The sequence below is a fragment of the Haliotis rufescens genome, unplaced genomic scaffold, assembly GCF_023055435.1.
Source record: "Haliotis rufescens isolate VD_foot unplaced genomic scaffold, xgHalRufe1.0.p SCAF_18, whole genome shotgun sequence".
NCBI classification, from domain to species: Eukaryota; Metazoa; Mollusca; class Gastropoda; order Lepetellida; family Haliotidae; genus Haliotis; species Haliotis rufescens.
In genome coordinates, this window is record NW_025963868.1 from 28,572,040 (window position 1) to 28,595,244 (window position 23,205).

At 41.9% G+C, this 23,205-nt stretch overlaps 2 protein-coding genes and 1 long non-coding RNA gene across 3 annotated transcripts; all 3 read left to right on the plus strand.

Annotated features, from left to right (window-relative positions):
- The first annotated feature begins 6,938 nt into the window (after window positions 1-6,938).
- Window positions 6,939-22,919, plus strand: LOC124148911. The gene is made up of 2 exons (XM_048398550.1): window positions 6,939-7,450; window positions 22,408-22,919. Exons 1-2 carry the CDS (start codon window positions 6,961-6,963, stop codon window positions 22,914-22,916), a joined length of 999 nt encoding a protein of 332 aa, XP_048254507.1. The 5' UTR covers window positions 6,939-6,960; the 3' UTR covers window positions 22,917-22,919.
- On the plus strand, window positions 7,767-8,924 carry LOC125381556. Its single transcript, XR_007221898.1, has 2 exons — window positions 7,767-8,469; window positions 8,863-8,924. It is a non-coding gene; the product is annotated as an uncharacterized LOC125381556 (long non-coding RNA).
- LOC124148912 lies at window positions 9,011-10,987 on the plus strand. Its single transcript, XM_046520170.2, has one exon. The coding sequence runs from the start codon at window positions 9,700-9,702 to the stop codon at window positions 10,762-10,764; it is 1,065 nt and encodes a 354-aa protein (XP_046376126.2). The 5' UTR covers window positions 9,011-9,699; the 3' UTR covers window positions 10,765-10,987.
- Window positions 22,920-23,205: the final 286 nt, after the last annotated feature.

Genomic DNA, 23,205 nt, shown 5'->3' on the forward strand with positions numbered 1-23,205 from the left:
ATCCGCCCTCATGTATCGGTATTCGTGCGTTCATACATACATACATCCCCCTACCATTCCCCTACATCCATCGCAGTATAACTATGACTATAACCGCCTTCGTGCATCCGCACTTATGTTCACATTGCATTGCATATGCATCGAATTACACGTTTAACACATCGTAAATATTTTACTACATGTACATATTATATATCAGCAAACAGAGATTATTATAACGCAATAGATTTCATCCGTCAAAACATCACAGAAAGAGGGGCAGCCTGGAATGTTACAATGGCATCTAAATGCACTAAGACGTTCAACTGGTCAGGGGGTGAGAGTTGCGGAAGATTACGGTAAACTTCAGTTACAGATCTTCATTACGAATATCTAAAGTATGAATAAAGATCACAGCTTGCTATGACGTGTACTTCATGCCTGCAGAATTAGCAATGTCCTTAGCTCTAAATTGTATGTCTAAATGCTTATGTAGACAAAGACCCAAATGTATATAGGCATGACCATATTATATTCTACGCAAATATCACCACATTTAAAAACAAAGCTAGATTGAGTCTTTGAAGGGCATTAAGAACTGATACACACAAGGAAAACTATTTATGGATGTCAACGGAGGAACACTGCGTTTCGGAACATATACTTTCTCCTTCGTCAGGTGCATATTATTAAATGCTATGAGGCAGAGAACATATATTTGTACCTGTAAGAACAACAAAAGTAAAAAGATAGCAAAGAAGGGAACGCAACAAGGGAAGCCAACAGATAACTGGCATGGGGCTGATTACCCCGCCTCCCGTTTGCCCATTGTCCATTTCCCATTACCAATCATTATTAAGTTAAGTTTTGGCTTTAATTTGTCCATTGATAATTAACCATCAACGTCTATTATCTCCACCCTAAAAATATGTAGTTTACTGAGAAAGTGGTATCCAAATATAATGTGTGTTACTGTTGACCACTTTCTTAAAGGCATTGTTGGTTCAAAGCTTTCGGTCATAGAAGCCGTGCCATTTTTCTCTTGTCAGAGGAGTACACAAAGTATACGTCATCTGGACTAACATTTTTGGTTCGGTGGCTGGGTTAGATCGCCAACTTTGTGTTCTGGCGATTGGGTGCCTCACTCACAGTGTAGGTTCAAATCCCGGACGGGACTCAACCCAAGAAAGTACGAGAATCTGTACTTTACTCAGAAAGTGTTATCCCAATTATAACATTTGTTGTCAAGAAAACACAATAAATGTATATTCGGCTTTGGATGGGTAATGATATCACAGACATATACGGATATTGATGATGACTTCGAGGAGCTTCGTAACGCACGTCTTCTCAATTCAGGGATTGGTAAATCCAAATATGTGTGTGCGCGTGCGTGCGTGGAGTTGGATTAGCATGTTAACTATATGATCTTCTTTAGGCAGAGAATGCCGCGCATGAATGTATTGATGAAATTCCTAGGTACATGGGGCCTTTTCGTCCCCAGGAATACCCACAGTGGAGACTTCAATGGGGATAGGGTGTACACAATGTGCTACCTGGTAGATTGTGTGTCATCAGACCGGACAACGTTGGTCTTTGACTGATTGTGGCGTAAAACACACTTATTCATTTACTTATATCGGAAATTGAATGTTCATCTTAATTGTTATTGTTGAACATGTAATATATTTTTAAAGAAATAAAACAGTGACATAATAACTACAACTTTATGTGAGTGCGAGTAGCTTTTTTGGAATGAGATGAATAAGTCTTATAAAGTTGTAAGCTTCTTCACAACCGTGTAACTATGAATTGACTTTATTGGGTAATCAAAAAAGAGATAGGACCTAAAATAGCCAAATTTCATACGATTTCACTTGTCCGCCATCTTGGATGCAAAGGCAACATGTAAGGTCATCTTGAGTGGGATTCGCAGATGGATTAGCATATGAACTATGATTCTCTTTAGGCAGAAAATGAGGATCCACGATGTTCGACCTGGTAGAAGTGTGTTATCAAACCTCACATCATTGGTTTTTTGACTGACTGTAGCGTCAAAAAAAACTCATTCATTTACTTGAACTGAATGTTCATCTTAACTGTTATGGATAGTCACGGAGCCATGATCCAGAGAACAGGGTGTCATTAGATAGAAATAAACTAAGTAATAATAGGATTACCAGAAAAACGGGGTTTCACACACAAGCCAATAAACTTCGCTCATTAACACCAGAGTAAGTCAGTACAAGATTGAAAACTGCCCCATAATTATGTATGACATGCTTGTCGGGTATTGCTACATATATATGTGAAAACAAAGTTATTAAAATGAAGAGCAAAACTGATGAAAGTTAACAATAAACGTGTATACGTGTTATATCGTCACTGCGAAAATAATGATTGTTTGTCTTTAGTATTAACATTCAAATACGTTATATCTGTATTAGCGATATTGTCTTTGTTCCACCGGTGAGTCAGCGTTAGCCGTACTATCTCGTAGTATAATTGAATTTCTGAAGACATCACGATACAGTTTTTACGATGCATCACGTCTGCACTAGAGCTTGATAACAGCCTTGTGTTTGGGTGTTTCAGTGGTTTAAATCGCTGCTCTTGATATTGTTGATTAAACTTTGATACTATGAACAATATGTGCGAGGTTGACTTTAGAACGGTAACATACTAATAGTATATAGGATGACATAAACAGAACAATGAGAAGTTCGTCCAGATTAGTGTATAGGCAACATTTAATAATTAAAATAATTACATTCAACAACTCCCATTTTAAGTCCATTTTCCTGACTTATAAGTAAATGCAAGAACAATCGGCCGGAATACAATGTATAGTTCTTGTCCACTTCCATATGACTATATAGCATACAATAAGCTATCGGGTCCCGTTTAGATCGGTTTGGGTGGCAGCCTAGATAGCCATAGAATAGTTTCATCTTGGAATCTCCCATATCACTGGGGATCCTCTTCAATTTAAATGGAGTTACTCGTTACGATTCCGAACCTTCACGTGACTGTGTTTATGAAACATTGTCAAATAGCGGTGACATTAAATCTAGGAAACAATACGCGAAATCGCGCATGCACAGAACGGAAAATTTGGTCAAGGCATTAAGTAATCCGCATGCGCAGAACGATTGATTTCAGTACTTCCGCTAAGCGCTTCGAGTGCAGCGTCAAACGCGGGCCTGTAATCTAACACGCGGGGACTGACCAATGAAATCTGAGAAGTAGAAACACCGGTAGACGCTGTTGCTTGATTGACAATGTCAATCAAGAAAGGGAGGAGCTTAACGCTATCGTTCTCTCCCAGTAAATTCCGATGTCAAATAACGACGTTATTTGGACGGAAAAACGATGGTTTGAAAACGTCCAAATAACGTCGTTTTTCCGTCCAATGACCATATACGGAAAAAAACGACGTTTTCGTGTTTGCAGTGCTATACCCATCCCGGACGGCAAGGTAACAAACTTGGGCACAAGGGATGCAATGGTAAGGGAAACTTTCCTGTCAACTCGTGAAGCTGTTGATTTGTCTATCCATATTGTGTCGCCAGTGATGAACAAGTGAAAACTTCCACTTGCAAAGAAGCGTAGGATTACCAGAACCTGGTAAAATGGTAAAAGAGGCTAATGACAGGTTTAACCAATCTTCAAATATTTCCACAATACTTATATCTACGTCGTTATTTATTGTGCTGCGTTTACATTATGTCTCAGTAAGTATAGTGTTAAAGATGGATATAAGATGTGCATGCTTTAATTATTTAAAGGTTCTTTTGGCCGGGATCGAACACGCCCAAACCGTCCTCTTCAGTGTGCACGGCACATTTAGTTAAAATCGTTTAGAGTAACCACACACCCCACCCCACACAAGAACTGTCAGCAGGATATTGCTAGAATAGTTCTAAAAGCGGCCTTTAACTCACTCACTCACTCACTCACTCACTCACTCACTCAACCACTCACTCACTCACTCACTCACTCACTCACCCACCCACCCAACCACCCACTCACTCACTCACTCACTCACTCACTCACTCACTCACTCACTCACTGAAACACGCTGGGTGTCCTGAAATAAAATGTTTGATATGATTAAATATGTTCGAGTCTTCCTTTCAGAAAATACAATGTCATTTCAGCTCGTTTCAGATCCCTGTACTTCCGTTACACCTGTCGGTCGTAGCAAGTCGCTTTAGGCGGTTGAAATGGTTGCCTGGTGAAGAAGACACTGTTGGTATTGACGCTGGAATACAATAACACTTCAGGTAGAGGTAGAATCAATACTTCAGCCGAGCGTCAATATGTTAATTGATTATAAATGTTAAAAAAAATACAACTCAATAAGACCAGGTTTCTTTCAATCTGCTACTTGTATATTTTTTTCCAACAATTTCCGACAAAGCTGCGTTAAACATACACCTGGACAAATTTACATTTCAACTATCTAGTTTCCTACCTGATATCTACTTATTTTACAGACAGTGTGTGGTGAACGTTTCCACAACCACGTCATAAATCAAACACAAGGGGTCCACCCATACGGGAGTGGTGTACATTAACACTTGAGGCAAACAGGGCTCAAGATCAAATACACTAAACCACGGTTGTTTCTGAACATTGTTCAGTTATCATGCACACTCGTACAATTTGATCTGACATCTCATGCCGATATTATTCCGTGGTCTAGTTTTCTGAAAAGTCTGTGGGACTTGTAGCTAATTGAAATATGTCCATATGGGTAATTGAATAGAAAGTACATGCATTTCTATCTTTTAAACAATCGCTTATAATATGTCACATTTAGTCAAGTAGTTCTTAAAGTTCTCGATCTTCTGTTAGTTGTGCAGCTTTATAACATTTAAACCATGAAATGCAGGACATTTGTTAGAAAGTTTACCGCAATAGTAGAAGAAGTCTATGTGATTGACGGTTATCTGAATAGAAATTACATGCATTTCTATCTTTTAAACAATCGTTCATAATGTCACATTTAGTCAAGCAGTTCTTAAATTTGAACTCCTCTGGTTTCGCCGAAGAACATTACAACAATGTTATTTTATCGGTATTTGCCGGCTCTCGGTCACAAACGTTTCCCACTCATACTCAATTACGCAAAGCAAAATAGTTCTTTGAATATATACAACATAGTCTAGAAATATGTCAACATAATTTCAATCTCTGAACAAATTTACAAACAATAATTGGGATAAATCAAATCTTTAAAATAGGTTACAGGAAGTTGAACAAAAATATAAACATGACGTCACCGTCAATTTTCAAGCGCGGATTTATACATGACGTCACATAAGTTTGTAAAGAGGTGTATTACGAGTCGAACGGGAGCATGAGGATGAAATTTATGCTTACTGCTGTTGAAAATGACGTTCATGGAGCAGTTATGGAAAACACCCCGACGCGTGAACCCTCTCATGGCACTGGGTAACTGGGAATATCACCGATTTATGAATGTGTTGCTTTTGTTTGGATAATCACAAACCTATTCGGACGATGCGGAATGGACTGGTGGGGGTTGAACCGAGTGCTCTGAAACTTGTGTGTTTTTGTGTTTATTTTCAACGTCAGGGTGTGTTATATTTGGAGTTTGGGATTTGTCGTGTGTGCTGTAATACTTTGCTTAGCTGGTGTTTCTTGTCACCTGAGATGGACCTACTGTATGACATGATGCCAGCTTCATTTCTGCGCCCCGTCATTCCTCCTGTGACGCCGCTTCTCGGCCTAGAATGCACAGAGTAGGTCGGCCAACTGAGAAACCGGAATAGTAGATTTCTAATTCCGTCTACGGATATTTTCTCGACACCGATGACCAATCGATAAAACAGGTGGGCAAGTTTTTTTGTTTTTTTTAAATTTAAGTTTCTTTCCTTACCTTTTTATGGTTTCTCAAAATCTTAGATTTTTTCCCCGATACGATAGTAAATTGGATTTTAGTTTGGGATTGATCAGGAGCAGTCGCGTACGTTTGCTCTGACACCGGCCACATCTGAGCAGGGTACGACATTTTTTCATTGGTGCAAGATTCCTGTTATTTCCGAAAACAAGGCATTAAAGTCAATATCGCTCAGTAAATCAATTTCGTTCACCTCAGTAATTTTACAGAATTAATTTTCTTCACTTGCGTTATTAGTATTGAAAAATAGCCATTCCATATCCAAATCATCGCAAGAACAATCCATTTTGCTTCATGTAGCAGCCAGACGACATCAATCACCAGAACCAAAGCATTTATTTATTTATAAGTCAGATGAAATGTTAGGCCTACAAGACCAGGAAACATACTAAATTAATTATCTTGCTGATAAATGCAGGTATTAAAAAGAAAATAGAAAAACGAGTTGATCGTAAACACCGATCGAGAATTCGGGGAAATCGCAGAAAGTAGTTCCGGCAAAAGTTCACACGATCAATTTCACAACAAAAAAATCACATTGTGTGAACCTTTTTTGTCCGTTCATAGGTGTGTGAAATCCAAATATCAGATCACGTGACTACCCATTCAGCCAATCAGCATGAAAGAAACAGTGTAAACTTCAAAGTATGAAATCATATTGCTTTAAACATGCCAGTGTTGACTAAATATTTTGGGTAATTATTCAAATATGAATTTAAACTGGTGAACAAAGGGTTTGACGTTGTGTTGAAGCAATGCATCAAATGTTTTCGTGCATGTTATGTATAGATTAACGATTTCCCTGAGGGTGGTACATGTATATCAGATTCAAAACCAAGGGTAAGCCCCATGTGTCAGAAGGGAAGTTCGCGACCAAACATGGGCTTGACACGGAACGCCACACCTAGGTTTGAAACCTCTGTACATTGAGGCTGTTTTGATCAATAATTCAGTCAGAGGTAATCCTTTGAACTCGCGTCGTGCCAAATGTTGGGTTGCAGACGGAAACGCATGTGGACGCCCCGTTAGTTGTGGCCATTTTGTTAGCGGTCATGCGCATTACTCTTCACTACTATAAAGACGTTGATGACGTCATGCCTCATAACCAAGCACAAAGTTTCACGAGCAAAGGAGGTCAAGGTCACGGAAGTGTATCAAACCAAGGTCATGTAAGTGTTTCAAATCGAGATAGCGCCTACGACCCAAGCAGTCTCGTACAAGACAAACACATTCTCCGGGAGACGTCACTGATCGGTGCAACTGTTATTTCAAGATCAAATACGTCATGGTCACGTGACGATGGCGCGTGCAATGGGGATACTAGTTTCGTGAAGACAGTTTTACACTCGCCGGCTGGAGATACAACAATCTACGTTCACCCCATGTCGGAGGATATATGGGTGTCGGGAACAATTATAAAGGGGCAAGTGTGGGAAGGCGACTTGGTGCCCAAGTTCTACAACTACTTCAAACAAGATGACGAACTTGTATTGGTCGACATCGGCGGAAACATCGGCGTGTACGGCCTAACGATAGCTAGAAGTATGAAATCATATTGCTTTAAACATGCCAGTGTTGACTAAATATTTTGGGTAATTATTCAAATATGAATTTAAACTGGTGAACAAAGGGTTTGACGTTGTGTTGAAGCAATGCATCAAATGTTTTCGTGCATGTTATGTATAGATTAACGATTTCCCTGAGGGTGGTACATGTATATCAGATTCAAAACCAAGGGTAAGCCCCATGTGTCAGAAGGGAAGTTCGCGACCAAACATGGGCTTGACACGGAACGCGACACCTAGGTTTGAAACCTCTGTACACCGCTCAAGTGCAGCGTTTTGGCAATGCAAGCTTGTAATAATGTGGCCGATGTAGTTTTTGTATATATTTGTTTTAATTTCATTTTAGGTTTTTACGTATATTTATCATATATAACTAGTTGTCCGTTTCAGTCAGCTATAACAAAGTGTATCTGACCTGTCTTACCTACTAACTGCCCCATGGCCAGAAGCTTCATTTGCTGATTGGCCAAGCTAACACCTATTGTTAAACTGCATGCTTTGATTACACTGCATACTCTCTCAGCACATAAACTGACAGAACTGCTCAGACCAGCAAAGTGTAAAGAGAGAATATTAAATCAGGTGAGTTAAATAGTTATAATCTATATCTTGTGTTGTATTTAAATAATACAGTATGTTCAAAGTGTTATATGAAGTAAACTAAATGTATGTAATCTAACATAAATGTTGATTTATGTCTAAATATTTAAATCTGCATAGGATAAGCTAAACATCCATACTTTATCACTAAAATGTATTCTATCACTTCAATGAAATATGTGTGAAAGTGTTTTACCTCAAGAGTGTTTTAATAAGCTTTGTAATGTAGAGATTCAGATGTGATACAATGCAAATCATTGTAAAGAAAATGTGTGTATTACTTTGTTCAATATATTAAATGTTAAATAGTGTTTTAGTCTATGTATTGTTTATTCAGATAATCTATGGTGTTGCTATATAGGCAGTTGGGATCCACACCCTTGTATCACCCACAGGGTATGCATTGTGTTATTTATATTTGTCTAAGACTTACAATGTAATCTAATTGTGATGACCACATTTAATGTAATATCATATCATTAATTTCTGTCTTAAAGTATTGTATATGTTTATGCAGAATGTGTAAGCGTTATGCATTTATATTATGTATATATATTGTGTATATATTATAGTCAAATGAAAGTCAAGGAGTTATCTCCCTTGAATGTCGGTATTGTTGATCATGTACATACTGTATATGTTCTAGTATAATCGTTTAAGGTTCAGTCTATCTTGTGTTTAATGGATGACTAATATATGTAACTAATTACTTGTAATAAGCCTATGCTGTGTATCTAGCATTAATGATAATGTTTTACTTAGTATTTATTGTGTTATTATGTGTTTCAGGGTGTATGATATATAGATCCTTATCACACTCGACGCATCGCAATAAAGACCTCAACCCCGTAGCATGTGTTTGTTCGCTATAAAAAGACCTTCACTAAACTGCTACAATAATACCGATGTGTTCACAAAATAACAATGGCCCGCGTGTAGAAATGTCGATATTGCCCGGATGTGCTCACGTGACAGGTCTATCTGGCCGAGTCAGCCGAGTAGCTCAGTGTTACCTTTGTGTGTTCTTTGAATAGAGGGTGGAGTATTACACGTTTTGTCAAAGGACAGCCGATTGAAATTTCTTTTCTACACTGTTGGTTGGGCGGCCACTGAAAGGACAGGTCTATCTGATCCGTCTTGGTAACTCAACACCAACAGCCGAGCGACTCTGTGTTACCATTGCGTGTTGTTTAGATTCAGAGAGAAGCAATACATGTTTTGTCGTCGACATCCTACTGAAATCTACTTTCTACACTGTGGGTTTGGCGGCCATTGAAAGGACACTGAACAGCACTGAGGACAAAGTTTTTCGTTTGATTCGAGACTGGTGACGAGCATTGATCGTCACTGTTAAAGAATTCAGGAGTATTGTTCTTCAAATTGATTACATGGTTGTCGTGGTGACGGCCGCCTGTTTATTTTACATAGGAATGTTGACACTTGGTGTATGTGAACACAGCAACATCAATATGCACGTCGTCGCCATTTGAAGAGTGTCTAATCTTGGATCAGCCATATCTGTTGAGTGTTGTTAGATAACTTACTAATATTCTAATATGGCAACATTGAGGCTGTTTTGATCAATAATTCAGTCAGAGGTAATCCTTTGAACTCGCGTCGTGCCAAATGTTGGGTTGCAGACGGAAACGCCTGTGGACGTCTCTGTTAGTTGTGGCCATTTTGTTAGCGGTCATGCGCATTACTCTTCACTACTATAAAGACGTTGATGACGTCATGCCTCATAACCAAGCACAAAGTTTCACGAGCAAAGGAGGTCAAGGTCACGAAAGTGTATCAAACCAAGGTCATGTAAGTGTTTCAAATCGAGATAGCGCCTACGACCCAAGCAGTCTCGTACAAGACAAACACATTCTCCGGGAGACGTCACTGATCGGTGCAACTGTTATTTCAAGATCAAATACGTCATGGTCACGTGACGATGGCGCGTGCAATGGGGATACTAGTTTCGTGAAGACAGTTTTACACTCGCCGGCTGGAGATACACCAATCTACGTTCACCCCATGTCGGAGGATATATGGGTGTCGGCAACAATTATAAAGGGGCAAGTGTGGGAAGGCGACTTGGTGACCAAGTTCTACAACTACTTCAAACAAGATGACGAACTTGTATTGGTCGACATCGGCGGAAACATCGGCGTGTACGGCCTTACGATAGCTAGAATGGGGAGACAGGCTGTACTAGTCGAACCGCTTCTGAAGAACGTGAAGAAGCTGTGTAACTCTATCCATGACGGCAATTACTCACACGTCTACATCGTACATAACGCCGTCTCCAACACAAGGGTCAAGGTCGAATTTGGGAGCTACGCCAACAACGTCGGTGGCACGTACGTAAAGCCTGTTACGTCAGAGAGCCGGGAGACAGCACAGTCTTTGTTGCTTGGTGATCTACTGGAGGTGTTTCAGCTCCGCAAGGTTGCCATGAAGATGGACATTGAAGGCCACGAGGATGAAGCTCTTCTGGGTGCGGAGACGTTCTTCGCCAAGGTGGATGTCAGGTATCTATTGATGGAATGGAACACACACATCAACAAACCGGAGGCTAGGCATATCATTGACTTCCTCACCAAACACAACATGGTACCCGTACACCCGGTGAACGAACATATGCTGGCCTTGAACGGATCCGGGCAATGGCCATGGGATGTGCTGTGGAAGAAAGATGTATGAGGTTAATATATCAACAAATGTGAATGGTCCATTCTACATATTTTCTGGACGTGGAATTCCGGGTCAGAATTGTTCCTCAGCAACCTAGGCTTCTTAATGGATCGGATGGTAAGGATCGATGACATGGTTGATAGCGTGCTCATAGTATCAATCACTGGGTTGGCAAAATTATTTACAGGTCGCGGTCTTGGAATATTGCTGAGTGTGGCGTAAAACAAACACACAAATAAACATATCAGTAAAACCCGCGAGCACGGGTATGGTGCTGACAAACCTAGAAAGATAATCGAACCCACAATCATAGGTTTCTGGCATGCCCAAGGGAAACAACTCTGCACAGCGAATCGCGTCGCCTTAGACGACTGGGCCTCCCGTGCCCCCTTCAATAACGAAGGCTCTACACACAACATGAGATTTGTCTTCGATAACGAAGGCTCTATACACAACAAGGACCTCGGCCGCATACCGCGCTTGACACTGAGCTCAAAATGACCCGCCGATAAAACTCTTAATGTATGTTGCATGGCAGAGTCCGATAAATCTAATATATTAGTGTCTAACACATCGAGTCCTCCTATAGATAACATGGAAAATGTTATCACAATGTCAACAGTCTACATACGAACTTGGCCTCTGACTGTATAGCCTGTTGTAATGAACAAACCGTCTGGTGTTTGTTGTTTAACGCCACACTCAACAATGAAACAATGACACAAAATACACTTCGAAGGGGACACTGATGGCACAACCAGATTATCCCAAGTAAGTCTAAATATCTGTCCAGATAGTTTAACCTGACTTCATTTCACCACGCTTATCCTTTTACGTTAAATCAAATTGGAAGTTGCGATGGGGTCGGGTGCGTCTCGCTCATTGGGACCCTCGATCTATTGAACGTTAGATCTAGTCGTACATCGTAAATGGATATAGCTCGATTATATAATGGATGTAGAAGCTCAATGTTTAACTTATATAGGATGCAAACCGAATTTAATGCGTGTGACTATCTTGTTTGGTTTAATAAAGTGTTTGTTAATATATCTCGCTGTCATGAGATTGCTTCAGTTCTGCCTTGTAGTTGTAAAAATAATGACGTCTCGCGATTTTTTATGAATGAAAAAAGTAGTCCCAGTGTGACAGAGGTCACGGTTATCCAATCAAAACTAATAAAACGAGATCATCCTTGTACGACACACGTGGGTAATAAAGGATGGTATTACTTCACCCCGAATAGGTGCAAAGTTACTCATGCTGCATTAAGTAACAATTCACTCACTCAGCTAAGCTCATTAACAAAGAATTACACACAAACAAGTCATGTCCAATACATTTATCAAGGATATGTAGTCCATGACAAGATATTGAAGTATTTTCACCTATGTACATATTTGCAACACTCTAGTATACACTTGCAATAAAATTGTGTCAGGATACAAGACAAGATCATAGGAAAATATACACATACACAAGTATATAGTCAATGATAGGTATAGAATGGTTTCTAGATCAGGCAGAATGAGACTGGGTTTTATAGTGTCCATGAGCTGATGTATGGATCTTATCTTCCAATACCCAACGTTTATCATCATAAGGGCTTAAACTGATTTTGTTTATCCCAACAGTTTTCAGCTGATGGTTTTGACTATGAATTTGTTTCATGTTTTGTCTTACTTGTTTTTGACCACATAAACAGGCTCTGTTGCCTCAATTGTTTCTTTATCACTGTTTTGCTCACTCCCTTGGCTGTCTGTTTCTCTTTTCCATCATAAGAAAGGGAATAAAGTTTGGGTCTATGTTCCACAAAAGATTCCAAAACGCAATCTCCAAACTCATGTACCATCTTTCCGAGTATCTTTGCATTGGTTTTTGAAAACAGAGGATTAGAAGGGTCAACAATGCTAGGGGTGACGGGTGAAGTCTCCATCAACATTTTAGAATGAGCCCCTGGTGGGGTTATGAATAACTCATCCTCAAAATAATAGACTCGCCTTTACCGGTCCATTCAGCTCAGCATTAATTTTGTTTGAACTCTTTAACAAGACGTGCTGAGACTCGCTATAGGTTCTACTACACCAAATCAGAACCAGTTTGGACAGTCCGGTTTTCGTAGGGAGCCTTCAGTGCAGATCGAGAGATATCTGCAGGCTGTGATTGGAGGATATTCTGTAAGATTTTTATGTCTTTCAAATGTACATCCATCCAGTTATTAAAACTGACCATGTTTTTTCTATATTTAGTACTGTCTTTTTCAACATGATGACTTATGCTGAATGTGACCACAGCTTTTTTCAAGTAGGTGACATTTGGTGCGAAACTCGGGGTGGTGTGTTTAGCTTCCTGTACTCGGAAAAGGAGCTGGCTAAGCTAGTCATTTATTATGTTTTTATTGCTGCTCTAAGGCCAAACTGTGCACACACGTACAGGTAATAGCTGTTGAATGCTTAGTTATTTAAAAAATAAATAAAACGTTACTATAGAAGTCTATGGGAAAACATTTGGTTGTGTGTAACCTGTAGTGACCTGGTTTGACGCCCCATTTTTTACACTGATGACTGTTATTTGTTACAACTCTGCTATGTGACGTTGTTTGATAGACCATGTATGTGCACTAGCGAGCCCACTGTAGGCCCAGCGAAAAGACTGCGGGCCTAAACATTTTAACTGAAGCAGGGAGACATGCTCTTCTATTATGAATTACAGAGCAGTCAACCAGAAACTTTACAGCTATCACACCGAGTTCCCAGAGACTCTGTGGTGATGGATGAAGTCTACATTTATCAATGAAATTATCATTCTGTAAAACATCTTTGCTACTACCTGCCATACACCATTGGAAAGGTCAAATCCTACTGTTCATGAAACTATAAATAATTTTTGACGTGGCTACGGTGTGGCCCGTACACAGACCCGCGCTGTTGAAAAATTTAGTAGGCGGAGAACTTTAAACCTTGACCCTGTTTCACCAAGCAGGCTCAGTGTTATTATTCACATACCATGTCTACAGCTAAAAATGAACTGTAGGCCGTAAGGGACTTCTGAAATTTAAAACTATCAGCCCAAGATCAAATCTGTCGGCCACGGACCTACATGCCGATGTCTATTTCGAACACTGAGCAAAATTGTTCATATTGTTTTACACATGCCAGTGTAATTATTCAAATATGAATTTAAACTGGTGGACAAAGGGTTTGACGTCGTGTTGAAGCAGCGCATCAAACGTTTTCGTGCATGCTATGTATAGATTAACGATTTCCGTGAGGGTGGTACATGTATATCAGATTCAAAACCAAGGGTAAGCCCCATGTGTCAGAAGGCAAATTCGCGACCAAACATGGGCTTGACACGGAACGCCACACCTAGGTTTGAAACCTCAGTACACCTCTGGGCCGCTCAAGTACAGCGTTTTGGTAATACGAGCTTGTAATAATACCGATTTGTTCACAAAATAAGGGCAATGGCCCGCGTTGTAGAAATGTCGATATTGCCCGGATGTGCTCACGTGACAGGTCTATCAGGCCGAGTCAGCCGAGTGCCTCAGTGTTACCTTTGTGTGTTCTCTGAATAGAGGGTGGAGTATTACACGTTTTGTCAACGGACAGCCGATTGAAATCTCTTTTCTACACTGTTGGTTTGGCGGCCATTGAAAGGACAGGTCTATCTGATCCGTCCTGGTAACTCAACACCAACAGCCGAGCGAGTCTGTGTTACCTTTGGGTGTTGTTTCAATTCAGAGAGGAGTAATACATGTTTTGTCGTCGACATCCTACTGAAATCTACTTTCTACACTGTGGGTTTGGCGGCCATTGAAAGGACACTGAACAGCACTGAGGACAAAGTTTTTCGTTTGATTCGAGACTGGTGACGAGCATTGATCGTCGCTGTTAAAGAATTCTGGAGTATTGTTCTTCAAATTGATTACATGGTTGTCGTGGTGACGGCCGCCTGTTTATTTGACATAGGAATGTTGACACTTGGTGTATGTGAACACAGCAACATCAATATGCACGTCGTCGCCATTTGAAGAGTGTCTAATCTTGGATCAGCCATATCTGTTGAGTGTTGTTAGATAACTTACTAATATTATAATATGGCAACATTGAGGCTGTTTTGATCAATAATTCTGTCAGAGGTAATCCTTTGAACTCGCATCGTGCCAAATGTTGGGTTGCAGACGAAAACGCCTGTGGACGTCTCTGTTAGTTGTGGCCATTTTGTTAGCGGTCATGCGCTGTTCTCTTCACTCCTTTAAAGACGTTGATGACGTCATGCCTCATAACCAAGCACAAAGTTTCACGAGCAAAGGAGGTCAAGGTCACGAAAGTGTTTCAAACCAAGGTCATGTAAGTGTTTTAAATCGAGATGGCGCGTACGACTCAAGCAGACTCGTACAAGACAAATACTTTCTCCGAGAGACGTCATTGATCGGTGCAACTGTTATTTCAAGATCAAATACGTCATGGTCACGTGACGATGGCGCGTGCAATGGGGATACTAGTTTCGTGAAGACAGTTTTACACTCGCCGGCTGGAGATACGCCAATCTACGTTCACCCCATATCGGAGGATATATGGGTGTCGGCAACAATTATAAAGGGGCAAGTGTGGGAAGGCGACTTGGTGACCAAGTTCTACAACTACTTCAAACAAGATGACGAACTTGTATTGGTCGACATCGGCGGAAACATCGGCGTGTACGGCCTAACGATAGCTAGAATGGGGAGAAAGGCTGTACTAGTGGAACCGCTTCTGAAGAACGTGAAGAAGCTGTGTCACTCTATCCGTGACGGCAATTACTCACATGTCTACATCGTACATAACGCCGTCTCCAACACAAGGGTCAAGGTCGAATTTGGGAGCTACGCCAACAACGTCGGTGGCACGTACGTAAAGCCTGTTACGTCAGAGAGCCGGGAGACAGCACAGTCTTTGTTGCTTGGTGATCTACTGGAGGTGTTTCAGCTCCGCAAGGTTGCCATGAAGATGGACATTGAAGGCCACGAGGATGAAGCTCTTCTGGGTGCGGAGACATTCTTCGCCAAGGTGGATGTCAGGTATCTATTGTTGGAATGGAACACACACATCAACAAACCAGAGGCTAGGCATATCATTGACTTCCTCACCAAACACAACATGGTACCCGTACACCCGGTGAACGAACATATGCTGGCCTTGAACGGATCCGGGCAATGGCCAGGCGATGTGCTGTGGAAGAAAGATGTATGAGGTTAATATATCAATAAATGTGAATGGTCCATTCTACATATTTTCTGGACGTGGAATTCCGGGTCACAATTGTTCCTCTGCAACCCAGGCTTCTTAATGGATCGGATGGTAAGGATCGATGATATGGTTGATAGCGTGCTCATAGTATCAATCACTGGGTTGGCAAAATTATTTACAGGATTGTCTTGGAATATTGCTGAGTGTGGCGTGAAACAAACACACAAATAAACATATCAGTGAAACCCGCGAGCACGGGTATGGTGCTGACAAACCTAGAAACATAATCGAACCCACAATCATAGGTTTCTGGCATGCCCAAGGGAAACAACTCTGCACAGCGAATCGCGTCGCCTTAGACGACTGGGCCACCCGTGCCCCCTTCAAAAACGAAGGCTCTACACACAACATGAGATTTGTCTTCAATAACGAAGGCTCTATACACAACAAGGACCTCTGCCGCACACCACGCGTGACACTGATGCCAACATGACCCGCCGATAAAACTCTTAATGTATGTTGCATGTCAGATAAGTCCTATAAATCTAATAAATTAGTGTCTAACAGATCAAGTCCTCCTTTAGATAACATGGAAAATGTTATCACAATGCCAACAATCTACATACGAACTGGGTCTTTGGCTGTAGAGCCTGTTGTAATGAACAAACCCTCCGGTGTTTGTTGTTTAACGCCACACTCAACAATATTCCAGCTATGTGACGGCGGTCTGTACATAATCACGTCTGGACCAGACAATCCAGTGCTTGACAACATGATCATCGATCCACACAGCTGGGATACGATGACATGCATCAACCAAGTCAGCGAGCCTGACCACTACATATCATACACCATTAGAAGAGGTCAAATCCTACTGTTCATGAAACTATATATTATTTTGACGTGGCTACGGTGTGGCTGTACACAGGCCCGCGCTGTTGAAAGAGTTAGCGAGCGGAGTACTTTGAATCTTGACCCTGTTTCACCAAGCAATCTCAGTGTTATGATTCACATACCATGTTTACAGTTTAAAATAAACTGAAGGACGTAAGTGCCTTCTGAAATTTAAAACTATCAGCCCAAGATCAAATCTGTCGGCCTCGGACCTACATGCCGATGTCTATTTCGAACACTGAGCAAAATTGTTCATATTGTTTTACACATGCCAGTGTTGACTAAATATTTTAGGTAATTATTCAAATGTTAATTTAATCTGATGAACAAAGAGTTTGCCGTCGTGTTGATGCAGCGCATCAAACGTTTTCTTGTATGTTGTGTATAGATTAACGATTTCCCTGAGGGTGGTACATGAATATAATGTTCTGAACCAAGGGTTATTCCCATGTGTTTGTTTGTGTGTTTGTTTGTTTATTTGTGGTTTAACGCCGCATTCAGCAATATTCCAGCTATTTGACGGCGGTCTGTACAGAATTGAGTCTGGACCAGACAATCCAGTGATTGACATCATGTGCATCGATCCACGCAGTTGGGATCGATGACATGCATCAACCAAGTCAACGAGCCTGACCACCCGATCCTGTTAGTCGACTCTTACGACAAGCATAGTCGCCTCTCACGGCAAGCATGTGCATGTGTTGCTGAAAACCTATTCTACCTCGGATGTTCACGGGTCAGCCGCATGTGTCTGAAGGGAAGTTCTCGAACTGTCGTAAACATTGGCTTGACAAGCAACGCTACACCTAGTTTCTGAAACTTCTATTACACCTGGGCCGCTCATTTGCAGCGTTTATACGAGCTTGTAATTACACCCATGTGTTTTTTTTTCACAAAATAAAGTCATCACGCGCACATGCTGGTTAGTTACCAAGGTAAAACCCTTCAACAACAATGGCCCGTGTTCTCAGTCGATATTGCCCGGATGTGGTCACGTGACATGTCTTTCTGATCCGTCTTGGTAACTCAACACCAACAGCCGAGCGACTCTGTGTTACCATTGCGTGTTGTTTAGATTCAGAGAGAAGCAATACATGTTTTGTCGTCGACAGCCTACTGAAATCTCTTTTCTACACTGTGGGTTTGGCGGCCATTGAAAGGACACTGAACAGCACTGAGGACAAAGTTTTTCCTTTGATTCGAGACTGGTGACGAGCATTGATCGTCGCCGGTAAAGGATTCTGGAGTATTGTTCTTCAAATTGATCACATGGTTGTCGTGGTGACGGCCACCTGTTTATTTGACATAGGAATGTTGCCACTTGGTGTATGTGAACACAGCAACATCAATATGCACGTCGTCGCCATTTGAAGAGTGTCTAAATCTTGGATCAGCCATATCTATTGAGTGTTGTTAGATAACTTCCTCATTTTTAAATATGGCAACATTGAGGCTGTTTTGATCAATAATTCAGTCAGAGGTAATCCTTTGAACTCGCGTCGTGCCAAATGTTGGGTTGCAGACGGAAACGCCTGTGGACGTCTCTGTTAGTTGTGGCCATTTTGTTAGCGGTCATGCGCATTACTCTTCACTACTATAAAGACGTTGATGACGTCATGCCTCATAACCAAGCACAAAGTTTCACGAGCAAAGGAGGTCAAGGTCACGGAAGTGTTACAAACCAAGGTCATGTAAGTGTTTCAAATCGAGATAGCGCCTACGACTCAAGCAGACTCGTACAAGACAAACACATTCTCCGGGAGACGTCACTGATCGGTGCAACTGTTATTTCAAGATCAAATACGTCATGGTCACGTGACGATGGCGCGTGCAATGGGGATACTAGCTTCGTGAAGACAGTTTTACACTCGCCGGCTGGAGATACGCCAATCTACGTTCACCCCATGTCGGAGGATATATGGGTGTCGGCAACAATTATAAAGGGGCAAGTGTGGGAAGGCGACTTGGTGACCAAGTTCTACAAATACTTCAAACAAGACGATGAACTTGTATTGGTCGACATCGGCGGAAACATCGGCGTGTACGGCCTAACGATAGCTAGAATGGGGAGAAAGGCTGTACTTGTCGAACCGCTTCTGAAGAACGTGAAGAAGCTGTGTCACTCTATCCGTGACGGCAATTACTCACATGTCTACATCGTACATAACGCCGTCTCCAACACAAGGGTCAAGGTCGAATTTGGGAGCTACGCCAACAACGTCGGTGGCACGTACGTAAAGCCTGTTACGTCAGAGAGCCGGGAGACAGCACAGTCTTTGTTGCTTGGTGATCTCCTGGAGGTGTTTCAGCTCCGCAAGGTTGCCATGAAGATGGACATTGAAGGCCACGAGGATGAAGCTCTTCTGGGTGCGGAGACATTCTTCGCCAAGGTGGATGTCAGGTATCTATTGTTGGAATGGAACACACACATCAACAAACCAGAGGCTAGGCATATCATTGACTTCCTCACCAAACACAACATGGTACCCGTACACCCGGTGAACGAACATATGCTGGCCTTGAACGGATCCGGGCAATGGCCAGGCGATGTGCTGTGGAAGAAAGATGTATGAGGTTAATATATCAATAAATGTGAATGGTCCATTCTACATATTTTCTGGACGTGGAATTCCGGGTCACAATTGTTCCTCTGCAACCCAGGCTTCTTAATGGATCGGATGGTAAGGATCGATGATATGGTTGATAGCGTGCTCATAGTATCAATCACTGGGTTGGCAAAATTATTTACAGGATTGTCTTGGAATATTGCTGAGTGTGGCGTGAAACAAACACACAAATAAACATATCAGTGAAACCCGCGAGCACGGATATGGTGCTGACAAACCTAGAAACATAATCGAACCCACAATCATAGGTTTCTGGCATGCCCAAGGGAAACAACTCTGCACAGCGAATCGCGTCGCCTTAGACGACTGGGCCACCCGTGCCCCCTTCAAAAACGAAGGCTCTACACACAACATGAGATTTGTCTTCAATAACGAAGGCTCTATACACAACAAGGACCTCTGCCGCACACCACGCGTGACACTGATGCCAACATGACCCGCCGATAAAACTCTTAATGTATGTTGCATGTCAGATAAGTCCTATAAATCTAATAAATTAGTGTCTAACAGATCAAGTCCTCCTTTAGATAACATGGAAAATGTTATCACAATGCCAACAATCTACATACGAACTGGGTCTTTGGCTGTAGAGCCTGTTGTAATGAACAAACCCTCCGGTGTTTGTTGTTTAACGCCACACTCAACAATATTCCAGCTATGTGACGGCGGTCTGTACATAATCACGTCTGGACCAGACAATCCAGTGCTTGACAACATGATCATCGATCCACACAGCTGGGATACGATGACATGCATCAACCAAGTCAGCGAGCCTGACCACTACATATCATACACCATTAGAAGAGGTCAAATCCTACTGTTCATGAAACTATATATTATTTTGACGTGGCTACGGTGTGGCTGTACACATGCCCGCGCTGTTGAAAGAGTTAGCGAGCGGAGTACTCTGAATCTTGACCCTGTTTCACCAAGCAATCTCAGTGTTATGATTCACAACCATGTTTACAGTTTAAAATAAACTGAAGGACGTAAGTGCCTTCTGAAATTTAAAACTTTCAGCCCAAGATCAAATCTGTCGGCCTAGGACCTACATGCCGATGTCTATTTCGAACACTGAGCAAAATTGTTCATATTGTTTTAAACATGCCAGTGTTGACTAAATAGTTTAGGTAATTATTCATATGTTAATTTAATCTGATGAACAAAGAGTTTGCCGTCGTGTTGATGCAGCGCATCAAACGTTTTCTTGTATGTTGTGTATAGATTAACGATTTCCGTGAGGGTGGTACATGAATATAATGTTCTGAACCAAGGGTTATTCCCATGTGTTTGTTTGTGTGTTTGTTTGTTTGTTTATTTGTGGTTTAACGCCGCATTCAGCAATATTCCAGCTATTTGACAGCGGTCTGTACATAATCGAATCTGGACCAGACAATGCAGTGATTGACATCATGTGCATCGATCCACGCAGTTGGGATCGATGACATGCATCAACCAAGTCAACGAGTCTGACCACCCGATCCAGTTAGTCGACTCTTACGACAAGCAAAGTCGCCTCTTACGGCAAGCATGTGCATGTGTTGCTGAAAACCTATTCTTCCTCGGATGTTCACGGGTCAGCCGCATGTGTCTGAAGGGTGGTTCGCGAACCTTCGTAAACATGGGCTTGACAAGCAACGCTACACCTAATTTCTGAAACTTCTATTACACCTGGGCCGCTCATTTGCAGCGTTTATACGAGCTTGTAATTACACCCATGTGTTTTTTTTTCACAAAATAAAGTCATCACGTGCACATGCTGGTTAGTTACCAAGGTAAAACCCTTCAACAACAATGGCCCGTGTTCTCAGTCGATATTGCCCGGATGTGGTCACGTGACATGGCTTTCTGATCCGTCTTGGTAACTCAACACCAACAGCCGAGCGACTCTGTGTTACCATTGCGTGTTGTTTAGATTCAGGGTGGAGCAATACATGTTTTGTCGTCGACATCCTACTGAAATCTCTTATCTACAATGTGGATTTGACGGCCATTGAAAGGACACAGAACAGCACTGAGGACAAAGATTTTCGTTTGATTCGAGACTGGTGACGAGCATTGATCGTCGCTGTTAAAGAATTCTGGAGTATTGTTCTTCAAACTGATCACATGGTTGTCGTGGTGACGGCCACCTGTTTATTTGACATAGGAATGTTGACACTTGGTGTATGTGAACACAGCAGAAGCAATATGCACGTCGTCGCCATTTGAAGAGTGTCTAATCTTGGATCAGCCATATCTATTGAGTGTTGTTAGATAACTTCCTCATATTTTAATATGGCAACATTGAGGCTGTTTTGATCAATAATTCAGTCAGAGGTAATCCTTTGAACTCGCGTCGTGCCAAATGTTGGGTTACAGACGGAAACGCCTGTGGACGTCTCTGTTAGTTGTGGCCATTTTGTTAGCGGTCATGCGCATTACTCTTCACTACTATAAAGACGTTGATGACGTCATGCCTCATAACCAAGCACAAAGTATCACGAGCAAAGGAGGTCAAGGTCACGGAAGTGTATCAAACCAAGGTCATGTAAGTGTTTCAAATCGAGATAGCGCCTACGACTCAAGCAGACTCGTACAAGACAAACACATTCTCCGGGAGACGTCACTGATCGGTGCAACTGTTATTTCAAGATCAAATACGTCATGGTCACGTGACGATAGCGCGTGCAAGGGGGATACTAGTTTCGTGAAGACAGTTTTACACTCGCCGGCTGGAGATACGCCAATCTACGTTCACCCCATGTCGGAGGATATATGGGTGTCGGCAACAATTATAAAGGGGCAAGTGTGGGAAGGCGACTTGGTGACCAAGTTCTACAACTACTTCAAACAAGATGACGAACTTGTATTGGTCGACATCGGCGGAAATATCGGCGTGTACGGCCTAACGATAGCTAGAATGGGGAGAAAGGCTGTACTAGTCGAACCGCTTCTGAAGAACGTGAAGAAGCTGTGTCACTCCATCCGTGACGGCAATTACTCACACGTCTACATCGTACATAACGCCGTCTCCAACACAAGGGTCAAGGTCGAATTTGGGAGCTACGCCAACAACGTCGGTGGCACGTACGTAAAGCCTGTCATGTCAGAGAGCCGGGAGACAGCACAGTCGTTGCTGCTTGGTGATCTACTGGAGGTGTTTCAGCTCCGCAAGGTTGCCATGAAGATGGACATTGAAGGCCACGAGGATGAAGCTCTTCTGGGTGCGGAGACATTCTTCGCCAAGGTGGATGTCAGGTATCTATTGATGGAATGGAACACACACATCAACAAACCGGAGGCTAGGCATATCATTGACTTCCTCACCAAACACAACATGGTACCCGTACACCCGGTGAACGAACATATGCTGGCCTTGAACGGATCCGGGCAATGGCCAGGGGATGTGCTGTGGAAGAAAGATGTATGAGGTTAATATATCAATAAATGTGAATGTGAATGTGAATGGTCAATTCTACATATTTTCTTGACGTGGAATCCCGGGTCAGAATTGTTCCTCAGCAACCTTGGCTTCTTAATGGATCGGATGGTAAGGATCGATGACATGGTTGATAGCGTGCTCATAGTATCAACCACTGGGTTGGCAAAATTATTTACAGGTCGCGGTCTTGGAATATTGCTGAGTGTGGCGTGAAACAAACACACAAATAAACATATCAGTGAAACCCGCGAGCACGGGAATGGTGCTGACAAACCTA